The sequence below is a fragment of the Sus scrofa genome, chromosome 5 (genome assembly GCF_000003025.6).
Source record: "Sus scrofa isolate TJ Tabasco breed Duroc chromosome 5, Sscrofa11.1, whole genome shotgun sequence".
Taxonomy (NCBI): Eukaryota; Metazoa; Chordata; class Mammalia; order Artiodactyla; family Suidae; genus Sus; species Sus scrofa.
In genome coordinates, this window is record NC_010447.5 from 15142055 (window position 1) to 15163830 (window position 21776).

The following is a 21776-nucleotide window of genomic DNA, read 5'->3' on the forward strand; positions in this document are numbered from 1 at the left end:
AAAAAGAAAGAAAGAAACATATTTTGAGGAGTTCCTGTTGTGGCTTAGGTTAAGAACCCAAATAGTATCCATGAGGATGTGGGTTCAATCCCTGCCCTTGCTCAGTGGGTTAAGGATCTGGTGTTGCCACAAGTTGTGAAGTAGTTCGCTGGTGTGGCTCAGACCTGGTGTTGCTGTTGCTGTGGTGTAGGCCGGCAGTTGCAGCTCTGATATGACCTCTAGCCTGGGAACCTCCATATGGTGAGGTGCGGCCCTAAAAACAAAGAGAGAAACCAGCTTTGAAGCTTCTGTTCCTTTGTTCCTACCTACACTGACCTCTCCAAAAATATTTGAGAGAATAGTCATAATGAAAGATTGGCTTGGAAGTTCCCATCGTGGCTCACTGGAAACAAAAATGACCAGTATCCATGAGGATGCAGGTTTGATCTCTGGCCTCGCTCAGTGGGTTAAGGATCTGGTGTTGGAGTTCCCTTTGTGGTGCAGTGGTTAACAAATCCGACTAGGAACCATGAGATTGCAGGTTCAATCACTGGCCTCACTCGGTGGGTTAAGGATCCAGTGTTGCTGTGAGCTGTGGTGAAGATCGCAGATGTGGCTCGGATCTGGCGTTGCTGCGGCTGTGGCCGGCAGCTACAGCTCTGATTAGACCCCTAGCCCAAGAACCTCTATATGCCACGGGAGCGGCCCTAGAAATGGCAAAAAGACAAAAAAAAAACAAAAACAAAAAAAGGATCTGGTATTGTTGCGGCTGTGGTATAGGTTAGCAGCACCGATTCAACTAGCTTGGGAACCTCCATATGCTGAGGGTGCAGCCCTAAAAAGACAAAAAAAAAAAAAAAAAGAAGAAGAAGAAGAAGAAGAAAGACAGATTGGCTTGAGATAGCAAGACAATTTGTGAAACCCTAGACTCTGTTGAATGGTGAAAGTACTTAGAAGTCTTCGGTTCTGCCTCTTTGCCCTTCAGGGCATGAATGGCTCTTGGGTCCATTGTCGGTCCTAACTTATTATTAGAAAGTGAGCTGCAGTGTTCTTCCCCGTCCTTTACTGTGCTCTCTGGATTTTGAGGAATGAGTCTGCTGCCATTTCTGGATGGCAGCTCTTCATGGGTTTCTCTTCTAAGCTAAACGTCCTCAGTTCTCTGAGTTGCTTTACCAAGGACCCCTTACCATTCCACTCACCCTTTGTAGGGAACTTTCTTGTCTGTTCATGTCCTCCTTTTTTAAAAAAATTTTTAATAATGATTTTTATTTTTTCCATTATAGTTGGTTTACAGTGTTCTGTCAATTTTCTACTGGACAGCAAAGTGACCCAGTCACACATACATAAATGCATTCTTTTTTCTCACATTATCACACTCCATCATAAGTGACTAGATACAGTTCCCAGTGCTATACAGCAGGATTTCATTGCTTATCCATTCCAAAGGCAATAGTATGCATGTGTTAACCCCAAATTCCCAATCCATCCCACTCCCTCCCCCTCCCCCTTGGCAACCACAAACCTGTTCCCCATGTCTGTGATTTTCTTTTCTGTGGAAATGTTCATTTGTGCCACATGTTAGGTTGCAGATATAACTGATATCATATGGTATTTGTCTTTCTCTTTCTGACTTATTTCACTCAGGATGAGAGTCTCTAGTTCCATCCATGTTGCTGCAAATGGCATTATTTTGTTCTTTTTTTATGACTGAGTGGTATTCCATTGTGTATATATACCACGTCTTCTTAATTCAGTCATCTGTCAATGGACATTTGGGTTGTTTCCATGTCTTGGCTATTGTGAATAGTGCTGCAATGAACATGCGGATGCATGTGTCTTTTTTAAGTTTTATCCGGATATATGCCCAAGAGTGGGACTGCTGGGTCAAATGGTAGTTCTATGTATAGTTTTCTAAGGTACTTCCATATTGTCTTCCATAGTGATTGTACCAATTTACATTCCCACCAACGGTGCAGGAGTGTTCCCTTTTCTCCACACCCCCTCCAGCATTTGTTATTTCTGAACTTTTTAATGATGGCCATTCTGACAGGTGTGAGGTGGTACCTCATAGTAGTTTTGATTTGCATTTCTCTGATAATCAGTGATGTTGAGCATTTTTTCATGTGCTTGTTGGCCATCTGTATATCTTCTTTGGAGAAATGTCTATTCAGGTCTTTTACCCATTTTTCCATTGGGTTGTTGGCTTTTTTGCTGTTGAGTTGTATCAATTGTTTGCATATTTTAGAGATTAAGCCCTGTCAGTTGCATTGTTTGAAACTATTTTCTCCATGTCCTTCTTTTTTTGTTTGTTTCAATTTGTGTTTTGCTTCATTGATTTTATTGTTTTAAAAATTTTTTAAACTCAATACATTATATTTGTAGTTGTACTACAATCATCATAACCCAGTTTTACAGCATTTCCATCCCAAACCCCCAGCCCATTCCTCTCCCGCTGCCCTCCCAGTCCATGTCCTTCTTGAGGTGTCTAGAACTGGGTAATAGTTTGCATAGTAGGGTGACCAGTAAAGAGGATGGTGGGAACACTCACCTGCTGAGCTTTACACGCTGTTGTATAGAAGGAATGCCTAAGGTGACATCAGCCTGTTCTGGCAGCTGGGTCACACCTTGACTCATGGCATGCATGCGTTTAATCAATGTGAGCCAGCAGAAGTTCCTGCATACTCGTATCATGAGACACTAGAGCTGGGCCAGACAGAAGCTGGGTGTCTTTTTTATTGAGAATCTTGAGAACAGAACTGGCAGCTTTCCCTTCCACCCCATTTGATGTCACTGCACACCCTAAAGTGTCTTCCTGAGGCATCTTGGATCTTTGGGCCTGGGGAGAGGGGGAAGGCAGTAGAGGGGCAGTCGTTTCTAATTTTTCAGAGTTAAGAGCTTAAATCTCTGCTTTTGCTCAAAATTCATTTGTAGACTATTTACTGACTGCCATATGCTAAGCACTGGCTTAGGCACTGGTGATACAGTGTAAGCACAATAGACATGGAGCATATAAAATCTGATCTGGCAAAATAATCACACAAATATATAATTCTAAAATATGACAAAGGTTTTGTGAGAAAAGGTGAAGGTTCTATTAGAATATATCTTGGAGAATCTGACCTACTCTGACCTAGCTTTCAGGGCCTTGAATATGTGACACTAGGGTTTTTATCATCAGAGAAAGAGAGTATGAGTTAACTGAGCAAAGGTGGTGGGATGGGTTATAGTTGGAAAATATATAGGCAGAGAGAAGAGTGTTTGAAGGCCCTAGGCAGGAATGAGGTGATGAGCTCAGTTCCATCACTGCTGGCCATGGTAACATACAGGGGGCTGTCAGTTGGGAGATAGGTTGGTCAGTTGAGGGATGGATGGGTGGGGCGGGGTATTTATTTTGGTTTATGGTCCAGATGGCAGAGAGGAAGAAGCCAGCCTTGGTATTACAGTGATATCAGTAATGACATGATGATGTCCACATCATCAGGTGGTTATTAACTTTGTATCGGTATTGAGTTCAGATTTATCTTGCTACCTGTTGACCTCAAGCCTGTATTTTTAAATTCATTCCACTCTGGGAAGCATCCTAGAGGCAGGAGCTAAATCAAGAGCTTCAAGAGTGTGGGGTTTCCTGTGGCTGACTGATTCACAGTGGCCCAGCAGGAGGCTCAGCTGCCTCCAGGAATGGACAGAACAAAAGTTGACAAGCCCACGAATGCCAGGAATGCCAGGTCAATCGCTTCCTGTTTATGGTGTATCTTTTAGGCTCAGCTCCAAAGTGACAGGGAGGGCATAGTTCACAAATCTGAGTTTGACGCTTCTGGGCAGAGAACTCCTTGTCGGTGGTGCCATCTGCAGGGCATTAAGGAATTTGCCAGGAATTTGATGGGATCAGGAGAGGAAAATGGCATCTCTCTCTTCCCTCCCTCAAACCTCTTCATCTGAGCATGTCCCTAAGTCAAAGCCCTCATCCTCTACTGGGCTGAAATATCTCTTCTCCTTGTGGTCTTTTGGCAGGCAATATTTAAGGCACCTGCTCCTAAAAAGCAGGGCACAAGACTGTGGAATCATTTCCCTTCTTCCCTGCCAATTAAATGCCCTCTGTAAAAAGTGAAGCAGTGGTTTCTTCCCATTTTAAGGTCAACTCAAGGAGGTTAAGAATGATGGGTTGTGAAGGCATTTAAGCATTATGGCATTAAAAAATTTTAAATGGTGGGTGGGTGTAAATTGAAGGTGTTGATGATGTGGTTAAGGTTAATCATTATTATCAGTATCATCCTCCTCACCATCTCTAAGTAAACCTTTCCTAAGCTTTATTTCTTTTCTCTCTCTCTCTCTTTTTTTTTTTGCTTTTTAGGACCGCACCTGTAGCATAAGGAATTTCCCAGGCTAGGGGTCAAATTGGAGCTGCCAGCCTACACCACAGCCACAGTCATGTGGGATCCGAGCTGCCAGATCCTTAACTCACTGAGCAAGGCCAGGGATTGAACCTGCATCCTAATGGACACTATGTTGTGTTCTTAACCCACTGAGCCACCATGGGAATTCCAGGCTTTATTTATTTCTATTTAATTTCTAAATGAACGGTTCATTCGTCCTTGGCAGTGGCTCTGATGTCTTGCTGAGCAGAGCTCTCAAGTCCTGGAGTGCCTTACCCTTCACCTCCCAAACTCGGACATGCAACTCTAAGCTTACAAGTCCTTCCAGACTTGATTGTCCTATTTGCCACAGCCCCCTCCTACAGCCCCCAAGAAAGGCAGGTTGGAATTCTGTAGTGCAGAAGGGGAAAATAGGCCCAGAATGTTCAGAGAGCCTGACTAGAGACAGAATAAGAATCAAATGTCTCAATAAATCTTTTTCCAAGGCCTCTCTACCAAGAGGCTCAGCTTCTCAGGAGGTGATAAAATAGACCTTGGCCTGGAAAGAGAGTGAATACATTTTACAAAACCCTTGAGTTTAATGTTTATAGTAAATAGAACAATGAAGAATCTGGCTTAAGAGGGAGATAAATAATCATTATTTATTTTTACTTCCATTAAATTATTCTGTGGGCCATAAAGATTACCAGGCATGGAGTTCCCGTTGTGGTGCAGTGGTTAACAAATCCGACTAGGAACCATGAGGTGGCAGGTTCGGTCCCTGGCCTCGTTCAGTGGGTTAAACGATCCGGGGTTGCCATGAGCTGTGGTGTAGGTCACAGACACGGCTCGGATCTGGCGTTGCTGTGGCTCTGGTGAAGGCTGGCAGCTATAGCTCCAATTAGACCCCTAGCCTGGGAACCTCCGTATGCCGCAGGAGCGGCCCTAGAAAAGGCAAAAAGACAAAAATAATAATAATAATAAATTTTAAAAAAAGGCAAAGACATTGAAATTGGTACTGTAGAAAATGGAAAACTTCTCAACAGGTTTTCTCTATTTTTTTCCCCCTTTATTTTTATTTTTTATTTTATTTTATTTTTTATTCTTTGGCTGCCCCGTGGCCTGTGGGGCTCCTGGACCAGGGATTAGATCTGAACCACAGTTGTGACCTACACACCAGATCCTTAACCCACTGTGCTGAGCTGGGGATGGTACCTGAGTACAGTGCTCACAAGACGCTGCTGATCCCATCCCACCACAGCAGGAATTCCTTCTCCCCTTTAAAAAATGAAATATTTCAAGCATACAGGCAAAAAAGGGTAATACAGCTGATGTTCTGTTTGATAGAAACATTAAATCTTAGAGTTTTATATGTAACTCCCCCTGATTTTTGCCTCCTGTCACTGTGTGGTTTTCTCCAGTGAATAGGACTGACATGTAATGAATGAACAGGATATTGTAGAAATGACAGAGTGTGACTTTCAAGGTTAGGTCTTAAGACATTGTGGTTTTCTTTCTTTGTTTTGTTTTTGGTTTTTGGTTTTTTTTTAGGGCTGCACACGTGGCATATAGATGTTCCCAGGCTAGGGGTCAAATGGCCTAAGCCACAGCCAGATCTGAGCCACATCTGCAACAACACAGCTCACAGCAACGCTGGATCTCTAACCCACTGAATGAGGCCAGGGCTCAAACCCTCATCCTTCTGGATACTAGTTGAATGCATTATTGCTGAACCACAAGGTGAACGGCCAAGACATTATGGTTTTCAACCTGCCTTTTCTTGGATCACTCTCTCTGGGGGAAGACTGCCCCCAGGTTGTGAGGACACTCAAGCAGCCCTAAGGAGAAGTCCATATGATGAACAACTGAAAAAATAAAACACTAGATATAGGTGATCCCACTATGGTGCAAAGGGATTGGGGGCCTCTTGGGAGCGCTGGGACACAGGCTCAATCCCCTGCCCAGTACACGGGGTTAAGGATCTGGTGTTGCTGCAGCTGCAACTTAGATCGTGATGGCGTCTGGGATCTGATCCCTAGCCCCTGAGCTCCAGGAGCTGTATATGTCACAGGGTGGCCAAATAAAGACAATAAATACAAATAAAAACACTAGATTAAAAAATTTAAAAACACAGTTGAAAACCCTGGCTTCTTCTCTGTCCTGTCCCTAACTGATGCCTCAGAACGCTTTTAAAAAGGACCATGGCACATTGTATACTTGGTGTGTGCTTTTTCCTGAAAAGCTCTTCTCTGCATTAATTGGGTTTCCCAGGCTCCATCCAGCCCAGCTACTTCTCCCTCTTGTATTGACAAAAAAAAAAAAAAAAAAAAAAAAAAAAAAAAAGGACTTTTCAGATGTTCTTCAGTCATCTCTCAGGATGGTCTTCCTCTGAGTTCAACACTAACTCGAATTCCCATCACCATTTGGCCACTAATTCCTTTGGGGTTCACCTCGTTGCTTTAAGGTCCCAGCCTCTGCTTTCCCCTGGGACCTGTGGTATCTGGCTACATTCCTGTTGCTATGCTCTGCTTGCAGTGCCATCCAATAGAGCTTTCTCTCTGAAACCACTCCAGATCGTTTTGGGGGTTGAGAACAGCTATTTTGTAAATTTATAGCATTTGTGGACTAGGGAAAAAGCTGATAGAATTTTGGCTTTTTTTTTTTTTGCTTTTTGGAATCGCACTTGCAGCATATGCATGTTAGTTCCACAGGATAGGGGTCAAATCAGAGCCAGCCTATGCCACAGCCACAGCAATGCCAGATCTAAGCCACCTGTCTGCAACTTACACCACAGCTTTCAGCAACACTGAGCAAGGCCAGGGATCGAACCCATATCCTCACGAATACTAGCTCAGTTATCTCGTTGAGCCACAACAGAAACTCCTGGCCTTTTCTACTCTTAAACCAAACTATCAGTGTCTTCAGACTTTTATATCCCACATGCTTTCTGAATTTGAAATGCACACTTTTCTCCTGGGTTAAGTCCTCTACTTACATCCTAATTGCCTATCTCCCCTATAGTCCTTTATTTCATTTGTTTTGCTTTTTAAGGCTGCACCTGCAGCATATGGAGATTCCTAGGCTAGGGGTCAAATAGTAGCCACAGCAACCCAGGATCCAAGCAGAGTCTGCAACCTGCACCACAGCTCACAATAACACCGGATCCTCAACCCACTGAGTGAAGCCAGGGATCAAACACACAACCTCATGGATGCTAGTCAGATTCATTTCTGCTGCACCATGACGGGAACTTCCCCCCTAAAGCCCATGAAAAGGGCTTTAGATGTAGCCAAACTATAAACTTGAGAGAATGGGAGTCCGTGTTGTGGCTCAGTGGAAACAAATCTGACTAGTATCCATGAGGACACAGGTTTGATCCCTGGTGTTGCTCAATGGGTGAAGGAACTGGCATTGCTGTAGTGTAGTGTAGGTCAGACATGGCTTGGACTTGGTATTGCTATGGCTGTGGTGCAGGCCAGCAGCTACATTAGACCCCTAGCCTGGGAACCTCCATGTGCAAGAGCATGGCCCAAAAACGACCCCCCAAAAAACCTTGAATGCAAATTGTATCATGCTATAATTTATCTAACTCATAATCTCAAGAACTAGATTAACAAAATGGCTCTTATCTGGATCTACATTTTCCAAGCCCTATGACCTAGATTCCAAAACTAGTTGAGGGATGTTAACAGATCAATTTTGGAATCCAGCTCTTCTGCTTTTCCAGGCCAGTGTTCCTCACTTCCATAGGAATATCCAGATAAGGAGTGAAAGCCTTGATGTTACCACCTTGTTGCAGACTTTCAGGTGTAGAGTGGTAGGAAAAAACACTTAAGTCCAACCTTCTTTCTTAAAGCATTTACTTTTTGAGACATGACAGAAAAAAACTTACAGGTACACATGGAAAATACATGATCACAGTTGAAAGTGAAGACAATCTAATCAGAAAGCTTTTACTCCTGTCAGCTTATGCTGAAGCTGAAGTTCTGCGTATGACATGCTGCAGGGCTTAAAGGAATGGTAATTAGTATTCCTCGCCTTCTTCCTCTCCCTCTCCTTCAACAGAATCCACACCAACCTCCTCGTAATCCTTCTCAAGGGCAGCCATGTCCTCACGGGCCTCAGAAAACTCTCCTTCCTCCATGCCCTCACCCACGTACCAGTGAACAAAGGCACGCTTGGCATACATCAGGTCAAACTTGTGGTCCAGGCGAGCCCAGGCCTCAGCGATGGCTGTGGTGTTGCTCAGCATGCACACTGCCCGCTGTACTTTGGCCAGGTCTCCACCAGGGACCACAGTGGGGGGCTGGTAATTAATGCCAACCTTGAAGCCAGTGGGGCACCAGTCCACAAACTGGATGCTGCGCTTGGTCTTGATGGTGGCAATGGCAGCATTGACGTCTTTGGGAACCACGTCACCACGGTACAACAGGCAGCAGGCCATGTATTTACCATGGCGAGGGTCACATTTCACCATCTGGTTGGCTGGCTCAAAGCAAGCATTAGTGATCTCTGCTACAGAAAGCTGTTCATGGTAGGCTTTCTCAGCAGAGATGACAGGGGCGTATGTGGCCAGAGGGAAATGGATGCGGGGGTAGGGCACCAGGTTGGTCTGGAATTCTGTCAGATCAACGTTCAGGGCCCCATCAAACCTCAGGGAAGCAGTGATGGAGGACACAATTTGGCTAATAAGGCGGTTCAGATTAGTGTAGGTTGGGCGTTCAATATCGAGGTTTCTACGACAGATGTCATAGATGGCCTCATTGTCTACCATGAAGGCACAATCAGAGTGCTCCAGGGTGGTGTGGGTGGTGAGGATGGAGTTGTAGGGCTCAACTACAGCTGTGGAAACCTGGGGGGCTGGGTAAATGGAGAACTCCAGCTTGGACTTCTTGCCATAATCGACAGAGAGACGTTCCATCAGCAGGGAGGTGAACCCAGAACCCGTTCCCCCGCCAAAGCTGTGGAAAACCAAGAAGCCCTGAAGACCTGTGCACTGGTCAGCCTGTTAGAAAAGAGGAATACGAGAAAGATACAGTTATTGCTTTCTGTGATACCTGAAATTACCCAGCATTTCTTTATTAAAAACACCTGCATTGATATTTATAAAGTGACATCAAATATTTCCTATTTTAATTGAATTTTTAAAAACCTAGAAAGGAAGAATTGTGTCACATTTCAATTCTGTGTTTGAAAGAAAAAAGAGCGTATTTCAAATGGCTCCCTTAGGTGCATTAATTTACTTTATCCTTGAGAATAAACGTACCAGTTTCCGAATTCGGTCCAAGACGAGGTCAATGATCTCCTTGCCAATGGTGTAGTGACCTCGGGCATAGTTATTGGCAGCATCTTCCTTGCCTGTGATGAGCTGCTCAGGGTGGAAGAGCTGGCGGTAGGTGCCAGTGCGAACTTCATCTGGAAAAGGAAAACAAAGCAGCCACCCCTCACTTACAACCTGCACAAGCCTGCTCCACCCCAGGGCTGCCGTGGAGCCCCCAAGACACACCTCCTGACCTAGACTCCCCTGCTCCGGGATCTCACTCGGGTGCCTGAGGTCAACTCACCAATGACTGTGGGTTCCAGGTCTACAAACACTGCCCTGGGCACATGCTTGCCAGCGCCTGTCTCACTGAAGAAGGTGTTGAAGGAGTCATCTCCTCCCCCAATGGTCTTGTCACTCGGCATCTGGCCATCGGGCTGGATGCCGTGTTCCAGGCAGTAGAGCTCCCAGCAGGCATTGCCGATCTGGACACCAGCTTGGCCAACGTGGATGGAGATGCACTCACGCTGTGAGAAAGTAGGGAAAAAAAAGATGAAACCAATTAGTGGTGAAAGAAGCAGAACAGATGCTTATGGATGGTTAATTTTACAAATTTCCTCTTTTGAAATGAATGAAAATGTATTTCTTTTAAATCTAGGGAAGAAGGTCTTTACTTTTGATCTATATTACTTTTGATTAATTTCCTTTTCTCCTCTAAATTGAGAAGGCATCTTTCCAGGCCAAGAAGAGCTTAGTCATCGCTTCCTCCTTTGAAGGATCAAGATAGGGAGAAGGCCATCATCTAGCCTTCAGGCCTCAGAATCCCATTTTAGAGGAGGTGGCCAGACTTCCGGACAGCTCCCAGCTCAGGAAGCACATGGCCAGAGCAGTGCAGAGGAAATGTCTGGCCACAGGGAGGAGGGGCGGAGCTCTGCGGCACAGCATGAATGAGCAATTCAGAGGGGGCGTGCGCGCGTGCGCGCCCCCGCTGCTCCCTGCAGCCTCTGAGCTGCGCAGCTGCAAAGGCTCGTGACAGCCACGTCTGCAGAGACGCAGCCATCGCCAACCGTCCTACGCTGCCCAGCATCTCCACATCCGTCACAACGCAGCAGGGGATTATCGGCGGCCCAGATCTGGACCAAGATCCGATTTCCGTTCCTTCAAAACCCCTCACCACCACCTGCTCCCACACACATTCCTAAGGCAGAAGAGGACAGATGGCTTTTAGATGCTCTTAAGAGCTAGTTGTCCTAATACACTGCCGTGGTGCCGCACAATGGTGAGGAACCCTTCTCCATATTGATTACTGCACTTTTTTAAGAGAACTCTGGGTAGCAGGAGACACGCCCTCCAACCCTAGACCTGCAGCGCCCCAGCACGCATGCGCACTCTGCAGTGGCGGGCTTTCCCACCGCTCCCTGGCGGGAAGGTAACGGTCGCGCCTGCGCTTTTGTGTCGAGCTCCTTCCCGCCTACGCTTTTAGCGCTGAGGAGGAAGTGAGGGCGGGGAGAGCCCGCGCGCGCGCCCGCCAGAGGTGGGGGGAAGGAGAGGGGGATGGGAACACGCGGGAAAAGACTGCAGGGTCTCGGGGCACCGCGCCCAGGAGTTAAAGGCTAAAGGAGAGCCCCAACCGCAGTGAAGGAGAGCCGGTGCCCTGCAATCCCCTTCCAGAGTCCTAGAAGAAAACAAGGTGGCCTCCCACTTCCGGGCCCCAGCGGTTCTCCAGTATCTACTCCCACCCTCGGCTCTCGCCCTGCTCTTCATCCTCCAAGTGGACAGCGCTGGCCCCAGCCCTCTCTAGCTAGAAGCCTTCGAGCTCCCCCGGTTCGTTCTTCCCCATCTTCCCGAGCGAGGTGGGCAGTCTACTCACCATGGTGGTTACCGGTCAGCAAGCGCAGGCAACAGGAGTAGACACCGAGTCCTGGTTACCGTCCCCGACAAGCTAAGAGTCGAGGTGAGTAACGCACTGAGGCGGAGGCTACGCGGGAGCCCCTTAAATAGCGGTCCGAGGAGGGGCGGGCGGGCGCAGGCGGCGCCATGGCCGCCGGCCCCTCCCCGGGCCCGGCGCACCCAGTCGGCGTCCGACTAGGCCTCCGCAGAGGCGGGCTCCTGGCCCCTAGCCACCTCCCCGCGCCGGCCTTGCGGGGCGGGGTCCGCCGCGCCTGCGGGCTTCGAGCTTGGGTGCTGCAGTCTTTGGCGCATGGCTGCCGGGGCCTGGGCGGGGGTGAGGGTGGGGGTGGGGCGCAGGTTCCGAATAGGCCGAGACGGGGATGGAGGCTCGATTGCCTTAATTTGGAAGAATCCTGATTTAAGAAGCACACAATTTTAAAGATGAAGCACCAGGAAATGCAGAAACTTCTGGTCTGGATAGCTCAGCTGATTATTTTCACGTTGTCATAATTTGTCAGTGAGTTTTGCCTTTTTCCCTTCTCAGTTCCTTTAAAGGCAGTTGCGAATGCATTTACCTGTTAATGTGGAGGAGCAAGGTTTAGAAAACAGCGTAGTTGTATTTGGATTACCGTCGTGACTTGTCCTTTGAACTAAAGGTTCTGAACATTGGAAGCAAATAGTATTTCAGTCATTCAAAAAGTACCTAAGCACTGAACATCTAAACTGTTAAAAGGGCAGAGTAGTCTCCATTTTTAGACCTAAACCAACCAACTTCATTGAACAGGGCCTTTTAGAAAGAAATATTTCAAGGCACATTTCAGATTTAGTAGCTGAATTGAAAATTGGGGAGGGAAGAAATTGTTTGATCCTGAAAGATGTTAGGAAGTAGAGATTCCTTGTGCTGTTTAGAGTTTTGTAAAACTTTTTTTAATTGAAACATAATTGACATATAATGTTGTTTTTCAGGTGTACAACATAGTATTTTACATTTATATACATTGTCAACCTCAAAAAATAAATCAGTTTTTTTTACCATCAAGATGGATTTATTTGGGAGTAGCAGAGAATTGCAATTGGGACAAGCAAGCTATGGGGAATCATAGACAAATCCAGAGAACAAAGGAGAGGGGATTTTATTAGATTTTAGAAAGAAATTGGGGAGGATTGTTTAAAGAAAAGTTCTTTGGAGAGTTCAAGAATGTGGCCATTTCTCATTGGCTGCAAGCAGTGGTTAGTGTTGTTGCTGGGGCAGGCAGTGATCTTCCTTACTTTTTTAAAAGCTAGAGATAAAATTCCTATGTGAAAATGTCCTCCCTTGTACCAACCAGAAGAAAAGTAACATTTTTATCATCCTTCTTCCTGCTGATTAGGTAGGTTGCAAATAGTGCTAGGTTGTTGAGTTCTGCCTTCAGGGTTTCCTGACTCCATTGAAAATGAAGTTTCCTGGAGTTTCCTCAGCAGGTTAAGGATCCACTGTTGTCACTACTATGGCAAGGGTTCAATCCCAGGCCTGGGAACTTCTGTGTGTTAAGGACACAGCCAAAAAAAAAGAAAAAAAAAAAAAGTTCCCTTTATTAATGTATCCATTTACCACTACCACCCCTTTTTTTGTCTTTTTATGGCCACACCCACAGCATTTGGAAGTTGCCAGGCTAGGGGTTGAAGCCTACACCACAGCCACAGCAATGTGGGATCCAAGTCCTGTCTGTGACCTATGCCACAGCTTACAACAACCGATGGATCCCTAACCCACTGATCGAGGCCAGGGATCAAACCTGCATTCTCTTGGAGCCTAGTCAGATTTGTTACCACTGAGCCACAACAGGAATTTCACACATTTACCCCCTTTGATCAAGATCTTTCCCCTTGGTGCCAAAAGGACCCTTTCCTGGTTGTCATCTCCCATGTGGGAAAGTGCAGATTTAAAATAATTGAGGCCACAGTGAGGAAGGGGGGCGAACTCTTAGGCATTTCCATCTAAACTATATCTTACCACGGTCTTAAGCATTGGAGATTGTCTTGAAGCGTTGAGCTAGCATCACTTTACGGGGTAAGTCATTTCTACAAAGATTTAACAGGAAATAAACACAAAGCACTTTGTATGATGGTTCTAAACCAGGAGCCCATACTTGAGGGTAACTGCTAACTAGGCCAAAAAAATCAGGCAGGTCATCAAATGAAAGTTGTAGTCATGGACTTGTTCCCCATTTTTGTGTAATTGAGTGTCTGTTTCTCTAGACACACTTATCTATGTTCAACGGGTGGTATTTGCTATCATACAAATGCCTCCTTGCTCAGAAAGCAGATAATCAAAGGCCGTGCAGTTACCCAAAATTACTTTAATAAACAAGTAAAGTGATCATTGTTGGGTTGTTATTGCTTTGGCTATGGAATCAGATGGCTCTTCTAATGTTAGAGAGAGATCTCTGATCATAAATTTCATTGGCACTTACTCCAGCCCAAAGGAGAAAGATTCTCCCTATGGAGCCACACTTCAAGTCATGTATGCCTCCTTGAAGTTCTTGTTTAAGGTGGCGTGAAGGCTTAAAGACAAAAGGGAAGCTTCAAAAGTCTTATTACCTTGTAGCTATCATCAAGGAACACCAGGTGCAATTAGCAGTAGCACTTGGGAAAAGTGGAAAATATTCATTATAGGCTGGACTGTAGGGTCACTATTGTCATGAACAGGTCAAAATTTCCAGTGGCAAATCCAACAATTAGATGTTTCCACTTTTGTAATAGATTGAGAAATACAGATAAGAGCATTTTTTCCCAAGAAAAAGAGGGAGAGGGAAAGGTAGGAAGTAACGTGGGAAAATGATATACAGGCCTGATCTGGTCATCTTGGGATAACTGTCTCCTTCAGCTGTCATCTGCTTTAATTCCTATCTCTAGTGCTTATATAGGACTGGATGTTAGGTGGAGCCTTCTTTAGCTGCGAGATGTGTACCCAAGGCTGGAGTCTCTGAAATTTGGCGTTCATTTGCCTAGTGAGGAGGACCTAGTATAGTTCTTTCCAAGAACATTTAAGGGCAGTCTTTGTTTTTTGCTTTTGATTTTTTGTTTTTTTGCTTTTTGCTTTTTAGGACCACACCCAAAGCATGTGGAGGTTCCCAGGTTAGGGGTCCAGTCGGAGCTACAGCTGCTGGCCTGGCCACAGCCATAGCGAAGCCAGATCCAAGCTGCGTCTGCGACCTATATGTATACCACAGCTCACCACAACGCCAGGTCCTTAACCCACTGAGCAAGGCTAGGGATCGAACCCACAACCTTATTGTTCCTAGTGGGATTCTTTTCTGCTGCGCCATGATAGGAGCTCCAGGGCAGTCTTTGTTTTTAACTGATTTCAAATCAGAAATTTGAGAGAAAATTTGAAACGCTAATTTGGAGATTTATAGTCATGTATATAATGAAACCGGAAGAGTTTAGGATCCAATCCAGCTCATATGTATAACAAAACTTTAAAGATAATTAACAGGACAAGAATCTGGTATCTACAAAGGTGCAAACATAATTTCTCCCTCCTAATTATCCTCCCTTTTGTCAAAAATAATCATGGTAAAACCAATTTGTATTAAATTGGCCTTATTCTTTACATAAATGCAGCAAGAATTGTGATTGACCATATGTGCCCTTTTTAAGATTACCTTGTTGGAACTTTGAAAGCAAGGTACTAGGCCAGTTTTTAAAAGCAGTTCCTTAAAATTATCTGATCATATTTGAGTCTATGAATATCTCTCTTGAGTATGGTGATCTAGTCAAAGCTACGGTGAAATAGCCAATATTTACAATTGTTTTCTTTTACAAGGAGAATAAATGCTTATTGAACTTATGCAAATACATATATATTGCCATTAAAAATAGTAATATTTGATAAGAGTCTCTGAATTCTGGAGGGATCAGGAAGGGGAAAAAAGATAAATGTTATCTTTGCTTACAAAACTATATATATATATATACACACACATACACACACACATATGTATATCTATATATGTGTATACAGATATTTATTTTTGCTTTTTAGGACCGCACCCGCAGCGTGTGGAGGTTCCCAGGCTAGGGGTCCAGTTGGAGCTACAGCTGCCGGCCTACACCACAGCCACAGCAATACTAGGTCCGAGCCATGTCTGCTACCTACACCACTGCTCATGGCAATGCCAGATCCTTAACCCGCTGAGCAAGGCCAGGGATCGAACCTGCAACCTCATGGTTCCTAGTCAGATTCATTTCTGCTGCACCAGGATGGGAACTCCACAGAAGTATATTTTACCAAATTGCTGTAAATCATAGTTGCTTAAGAGAAAAAAATTCCTTAAATCTGGAAAAATGAAACATTAGAGAACCAGCAAAAGAAGTTATAAAAATTATAATCACCCTCATAGTTTCATTTAGCCTCCTGTAATTCTTGTTGGATCTTGATCTTGGGTTAGCAGCTTTATAAATCCATCAGTTTTCCATTAAAGTCTGTAGAAATTTGTACCCAGTTCAGTTTTTTATGATCTTAAAATTATTGGAAAGTACTTGTCAGGGTCTTTTCCTTGAATCTTCTTGAAGATGAAGTTCCTTGAAGTTGTAGGAGTATTTTTGCAAAGCCTCAGAATAAAATAGTAACTGTCTATAAATGATGAAAGACTTAAAAATAGTAAAAGTTAATAAGAGTTCATTATAATGCAGTTGACAAGGGAATTTGCTAATTTCTGTGACATACAACGTTTAAAGATGATAGCTAGGGAGTTACCATCTTGGCTCAGCAGAAATGAATCCTACTAGTATCCATGAGGATGCAGGTCTGATCCCTGGCCTTGCTCAGTGGGTCAGGGATCTCTCGTTGCCATGAGCTGTAGTGTAGTTGCAGACAGGGCTTGGATCCTGCATTGCTGTAGTTGTGATGTAGGCTGGAAGCTGCAGCTCCTATTTGACCCCTAGCCTGGGAACTTCCATATGCCATGGATGTGGCCCTAGAAAGAAAAAAAAAGCTAAAATTACAAGTGATAACATTATACCAAGACATATCACATTTATAGGAATGTCATATAATTTCTGAAACACTTATTACCTATACCTATACAGATATAACATAAAGTTAAAAGCTTATTGTTATTTATTATTTTAAAGTGCTTCCCATGTAACTTAAAATATCAAATAAACCTAATGACTTTTTAGTATCTTTTTTATAAGGAGAGAGAACAGATCCTTTGCAATGCTCCAAAAGCTCTCTGGAAAAATCTCAGGAGTAGTCGGAGGTCAAAAAGATTTCATTTAGAATTTGGTTTTTGGGAAATTTGTGAAAAGTATCTAAAGATTTGGACATTTGACTAAATAGGATCACAGATCGTTACGAAATAATATTTAATTATTCATTTAATGCAAGTGACAAAAACATTTCAAAAGCTATAAATATAGAAGTTTACATAGCTGCAGGAAGTCTTAGCTCTTTTACAAATTAATTTTGGCAAGGGATCTTCTATAGCAATCCGTATTTTTTAAAACCTTTTTTTTTTGCAATTTCAATTTTATTAGTTCCAATATTATTTTTCCAATTTCAGAAACTTGCAAAGGTTATCTGGAGAAAAACGGCAAGGAGTTGTTAGAGAATAATTTTAGATTTACTCTTAGAGGATAGCATTATAGTGCCTATGCATTACATTTAATGAATATAAACTCCTTCTGCATAATATAGTTAAACCGTATGGGTATTTTTGGGAAATTGCAGTGTACAGGCTCATCCCGATATGGTTCTGCTATACTGAGAATGATAGAACTGGGAGGGACAACAGGATCCCCACATTACTGCTGAAGAAGGTTACTCTAAGATGAGTAAGCAGAATGAAGATTCGAAAGATGGGAGGACAACTTCTAAACTGATGGCAAAGTTATAAATATCTGGGAAGCTACCAGCAGAGTTCCCAGCCTTGCAAGTAGTTACAAGAAATGGAGGATGTTCTTTTAAACAAAGATTGCTGCCTAGCCCTAAATCTTCAAAGACAAGGCAACAAAGTATGAGCCTATCAGAGAGTGGTTACAGCCTGGCCTTGAGGAGTTATTGAATGTGTACAGGCAGAAAGGGTGGTGGTTCTTGTTTTGGCTTTTTCTGCTGTTTGTTGCTCAGTTTACTGTGGTATAAGAACAGTGGCTTTCAGATGTGTTGGATCATTTCACAGTAAGCAATATAGTGTATTTATGACCCAGCACATACTTATATATATATATAAAACAATATAAGTGGAATTCCTGCTGTGGTGCAGTGGGTTAATGATCCAGCTTGTCTCTGTGGAGGCACCGGTTCAATGCCCAGCACAGTGGGTTAAGGATCCAGCAAGTTGTCGCAGCTCTGCCTCAGGTGCAGGTGAAAAATAAATAAATAAAACCCTGTAAGTAACTGAAAAGTTTAGTAAGCTGACATGTATTTCCTATTTTTAGTATACACCATGCATGTATTCTATTTTGTGCTTTATGAAATTATCTTTTATTTATGTATAGATAAATATGAATCTATAAATTATAGATAAATCAAAATGTATTATCTACTTATCTATAAGATAAATGCAGATAATACATATATTTATTTAAATAAGTGTTAATCATAATTCATCAATAGTCTGTGATTAGTTTGAAGAAAAACAAGAAATTACAGTAAATCCTCTCACAGGAGGAAGCTTTCATAAGTGTTCCACTGTTTCTTAGCTTCCAAAGGGGCGCTTGCTGATATTTGCCTGCATTTTCTCAGCATCATAATTTGTATAGACCTAATTTATGTTTATTACTCTAAATGTTTTGACATTTTCTCTTTGGTTCATTTTGTATTCTCAGCTCTTTTTCTAACCTTTTAAACTATTTGTAATCTTTGCTTCCCAGAGAATTGTGAACTGTCATAAATGAGCATCCTGCAGTAGATTAGCAAACTTATACATACATTTAAAAAATGCTTCCTCAAATAAATTTTTTCAATGTGGCATAAAACATATTTGTTAATAGACCTAAATATTTTTGTCTAAAAATATTGTATATATATATTTATTTATTTATATAGCTGGAATGCAAACTAGGAGCTCCTCTCTTATTTCTAATAAATATTTTTATAGTTCTGCTAAAAGGTTTTCAAGTTAAGATCCAAATTTGTACATATTTCCCAAACTGGGTTATAGAGAACAGGGATATATTTGAATATTGTCTCATCTCACTTATTCTTAAAAGAAGATGGAAAATAATTAGCTTGCCTTGACTGGAAAAATGAATGTTAGGGAACCACGCTGCTGAATTCCATTTTGCTGTCTGCTCTGGCTGAAAGCCATTTGAAAGCAGCTACCTCCCACTTCCTAGCTCTGCAGAACCTCAGCGCTTTCACTGCAGAGAATGTCTGTTGTGGACCTTTGTGTTTCCCCAGATACCTTTCTAAAGCCATTAGCTTTGCTAGCATTGTTATCTGTGAATTCCCCTGTTGGAATGAGGAAGTATTTGAGCGTGTTTTTCTTTTTTTTTTTTTTTAGGTCCCTGATGATACCTTAGGTTTCAGAGAGTAATAGAGCCATAAAGCACTAGTATTTTTTAAATTTGTTTTTATTTTTTTGTCTTTTGATGGCTACACCCGCCTCATATGGAAGTTCCTAGGCTAAGGGTGGAATCAGAGCTGCAGCTGCCAGGCTACACCACAGTCACAGCAATGCCAGATATGAACTGGATCTGTGACCTACACTGCAGCTCATAGCAAAGCCGGATCCTTGGGAGTTCCCACAGTGGCGCAGTGGTTAACGAATCTGACTAGGAACCATGAGGTTTCGGGTTCGATCCCTGGCTTTGCTCAGTGGGTTAAGGTTCCGGCGTTGCCATGAGCTGTGGTATAGGTCACAGACGCGGCTCGGATCCCACATTGCTGTGGCTCTGGCGTAGGTCGAGATCTACAGCTCCGGTTCGACCCCTAGCCTGGGAACCTCCATGTGCCGCAGGAAGTGGCCCTAGAAAAGGAAAAAAAAAAAAAAAAAAAAAAAGCCTGATCCTTAACCCACTGAGTGAGGCCAGGGATCAAACCCACTTACTTGGGTTCATTATGACTGAGCCATAGGAATTCCTGTCGTGGCACAGTGGAAACAAATCCCACTAGGAGCCATAAGTTTGAGGGTTCGATCGCTGGCCTTGCTCAGTGAGTTAAGGATCTGGCATTGCCATGAGCTCTGGTATAGGTTGCAGGCAAGGCTCAGATCCCATGTTGCTGTGGCTGTGGTGTAGGCCAGTAGCTGTAGCTCCCATTGGACCCGTAGCCTGGGAACCTCCATATGCTGCAGGTGCCACCCTAAAAAAGCAAAACAAATATTACCACTGAGCCACAGTGGGAACTCCAGCATAAGATACCTTTAATCTAGTTGGGTATCTTTATGCTAGAAAAATATTGAATGATGCTAAGGTAGTTTATTTTGCTACCTCTTTAGTACCTAAGAGGAAAGGCTGACTTTTTTTTTTTCCTTTTTATCCATACTAAACTTACATGGGTCTATTGGGTTTTTGTTATGTATGGATGTATACAACTAAATAGTAGTTATCTATTGCTAGAATATAAACACAGTATCATCCACTGTCTTAATATTTTAGCTGATTATCTGTCTTTTTTTTTTTTTTTTCCAATTGTTTAAGGGCCTGTAACTATTTGCTTTGAGTCTTTGATGTAATGGGAAAACCCAGTGTTGCTACTTGGGCCTTCCATCTTTGTTACTTAATATCGTGGCCATTTGCTACTGTTCTAACAGTCGGTAATATTTCTGATAGTTCCATTTTGTGGTTTATAGGCAAAGTATTTTGTTCATTTAGCTAGCTGTATAAGGAAAGACAAAAATAATAAATAGCAGTAACTTACCAAGCATAAAGTCTTTTTAAACATTTGACCTTTTATTCTTACTTATTACATTGTTTTATTTTTTTATTTTTAATTAATTAATTAATTAATTTATTTATTTATTTATCTTTTTAGGGCCACACTCGCAGCATATGGAGGTTCCCAGGATAGGGGTCTAATTGGAGCTGTAGCTGCCGGCCTACGCCAGAGACATAGCAATGCCAGAACAGAGCTGTGGTTGCGACCTACACCACAGCTCCTGGCAACACCAGATCCTTAACCCATTGAGCAAGGCCCGGGATGGAACCTGAAACCTCATGGTTCCTAGTCGGATTCATTTTCACTGAACCACCACAGGAACTCCTATTATATTGTTTTAAATTTGTATATGTCATTTTGTGTTCTGTTTTTTCAGACAGGTGGCATAGGGGAAAGGAAATCGGCTTTGATTTTAGATAGTACAAGTTTCAGTTCTAACTTTGTCAGTAGTAGTGGTATGACTTTATTTAAAATTTTTATTTTATTTTATTTTTGTTTTTTTTTTGTCTTTTTAGGGCCTCACCCGCAGCATATAGAGGTTCTCAGAGTAGGGATAGAATCGGAGCTGTAGCTGCTGGCCTATACCATAGCCACAACAACGCCAGATCCAAGCCATGTATGTGACCTGCACCACAGCTCACAGCAACGCTGGATCCTTAACCCATTGGATGAGGCCAGGTATCGAACCTGTGTCTTCATGGATGCTAATCAGATTCATTTCAACTGAGCCACAACAGGAACTCCCAGTAATAGTGGTATGACTTTAGACCCTTTAATCATCTTTTTCAAGCTTCATTTATGAGTGAAAATCAGTATTAGCTTGGAGTCATCTGTTTTGTTTGGGTTTTTAAAACTTATATGTTTTCATTTGGAAAAGTATGTATCATTACAGTGAAACTAAATTTTAGACACACTGGATGTCATTAGTTTGGTATCATTAGTTTATTATAAAGGAGAGATATGGAAATTATTTACATGAGGAAAGATTTCAGAACTTCAGTGGATTGGCACAACATTGTAAATCAACTATAAAAAAAGGAAACATTTGGATGAACTTCGCATATTAAAATGTTAAACCTCAAAAAAAACCCTTCAGCGGAATGGACAGCTGATGTCCATTTTGATAGTGATTTATTTCAGTCTACATACTTTCCAAGAATGTCATCATCTCTAAATAAGAAGCAATCTGGAGTTCCCGTCATGGCGAAGCAGAAACGAATCTGACTAGGAACCATGAGGTTGCAGGTTCAATTCCTGTCCTTGCTCAATGGGTTAAGGATCCAGCATTGCCGTGAGCAGGTGCGGCTCAGATCTGGCATTGTGTGGCTGTGGCGTAGGCTGGCAGCTACAGCTCTGATTCGACCTCTAGGCTGAGAACCTCCATATGCTGTGGGGGCGACCCTAAAAAGACAAAAGACAATAAATAAAT

At 43.0% G+C, this 21776-nt stretch overlaps 2 protein-coding genes across 2 annotated transcripts in view; one reads left to right on the forward strand and one right to left on the reverse strand.

Annotated features, from left to right (window-relative positions):
* TUBA1B (tubulin alpha 1b) lies at positions 8175–11566 on the reverse strand (the record flags this gene model as incomplete). Its single annotated transcript, NM_001044544.1, is given in 4 exon segments — positions 8175–9336; positions 9598–9746; positions 9896–10118; positions 11462–11566. Coding segments are annotated over 4 exon segments (1356 nt in total). The 3' UTR covers positions 8175–8355.
* Positions 11462–21776, forward strand: part of LOC100127131 (tubulin alpha-1C chain) — a 116268-nt gene continuing 105953 nt past the window's right edge. The window contains exon 1 of the mRNA XM_013988248.2: positions 11462–11545. The gene's annotated coding sequence lies outside the window, so the exon portion shown is untranslated. The remainder of the gene's footprint in view (positions 11546–21776) is intronic.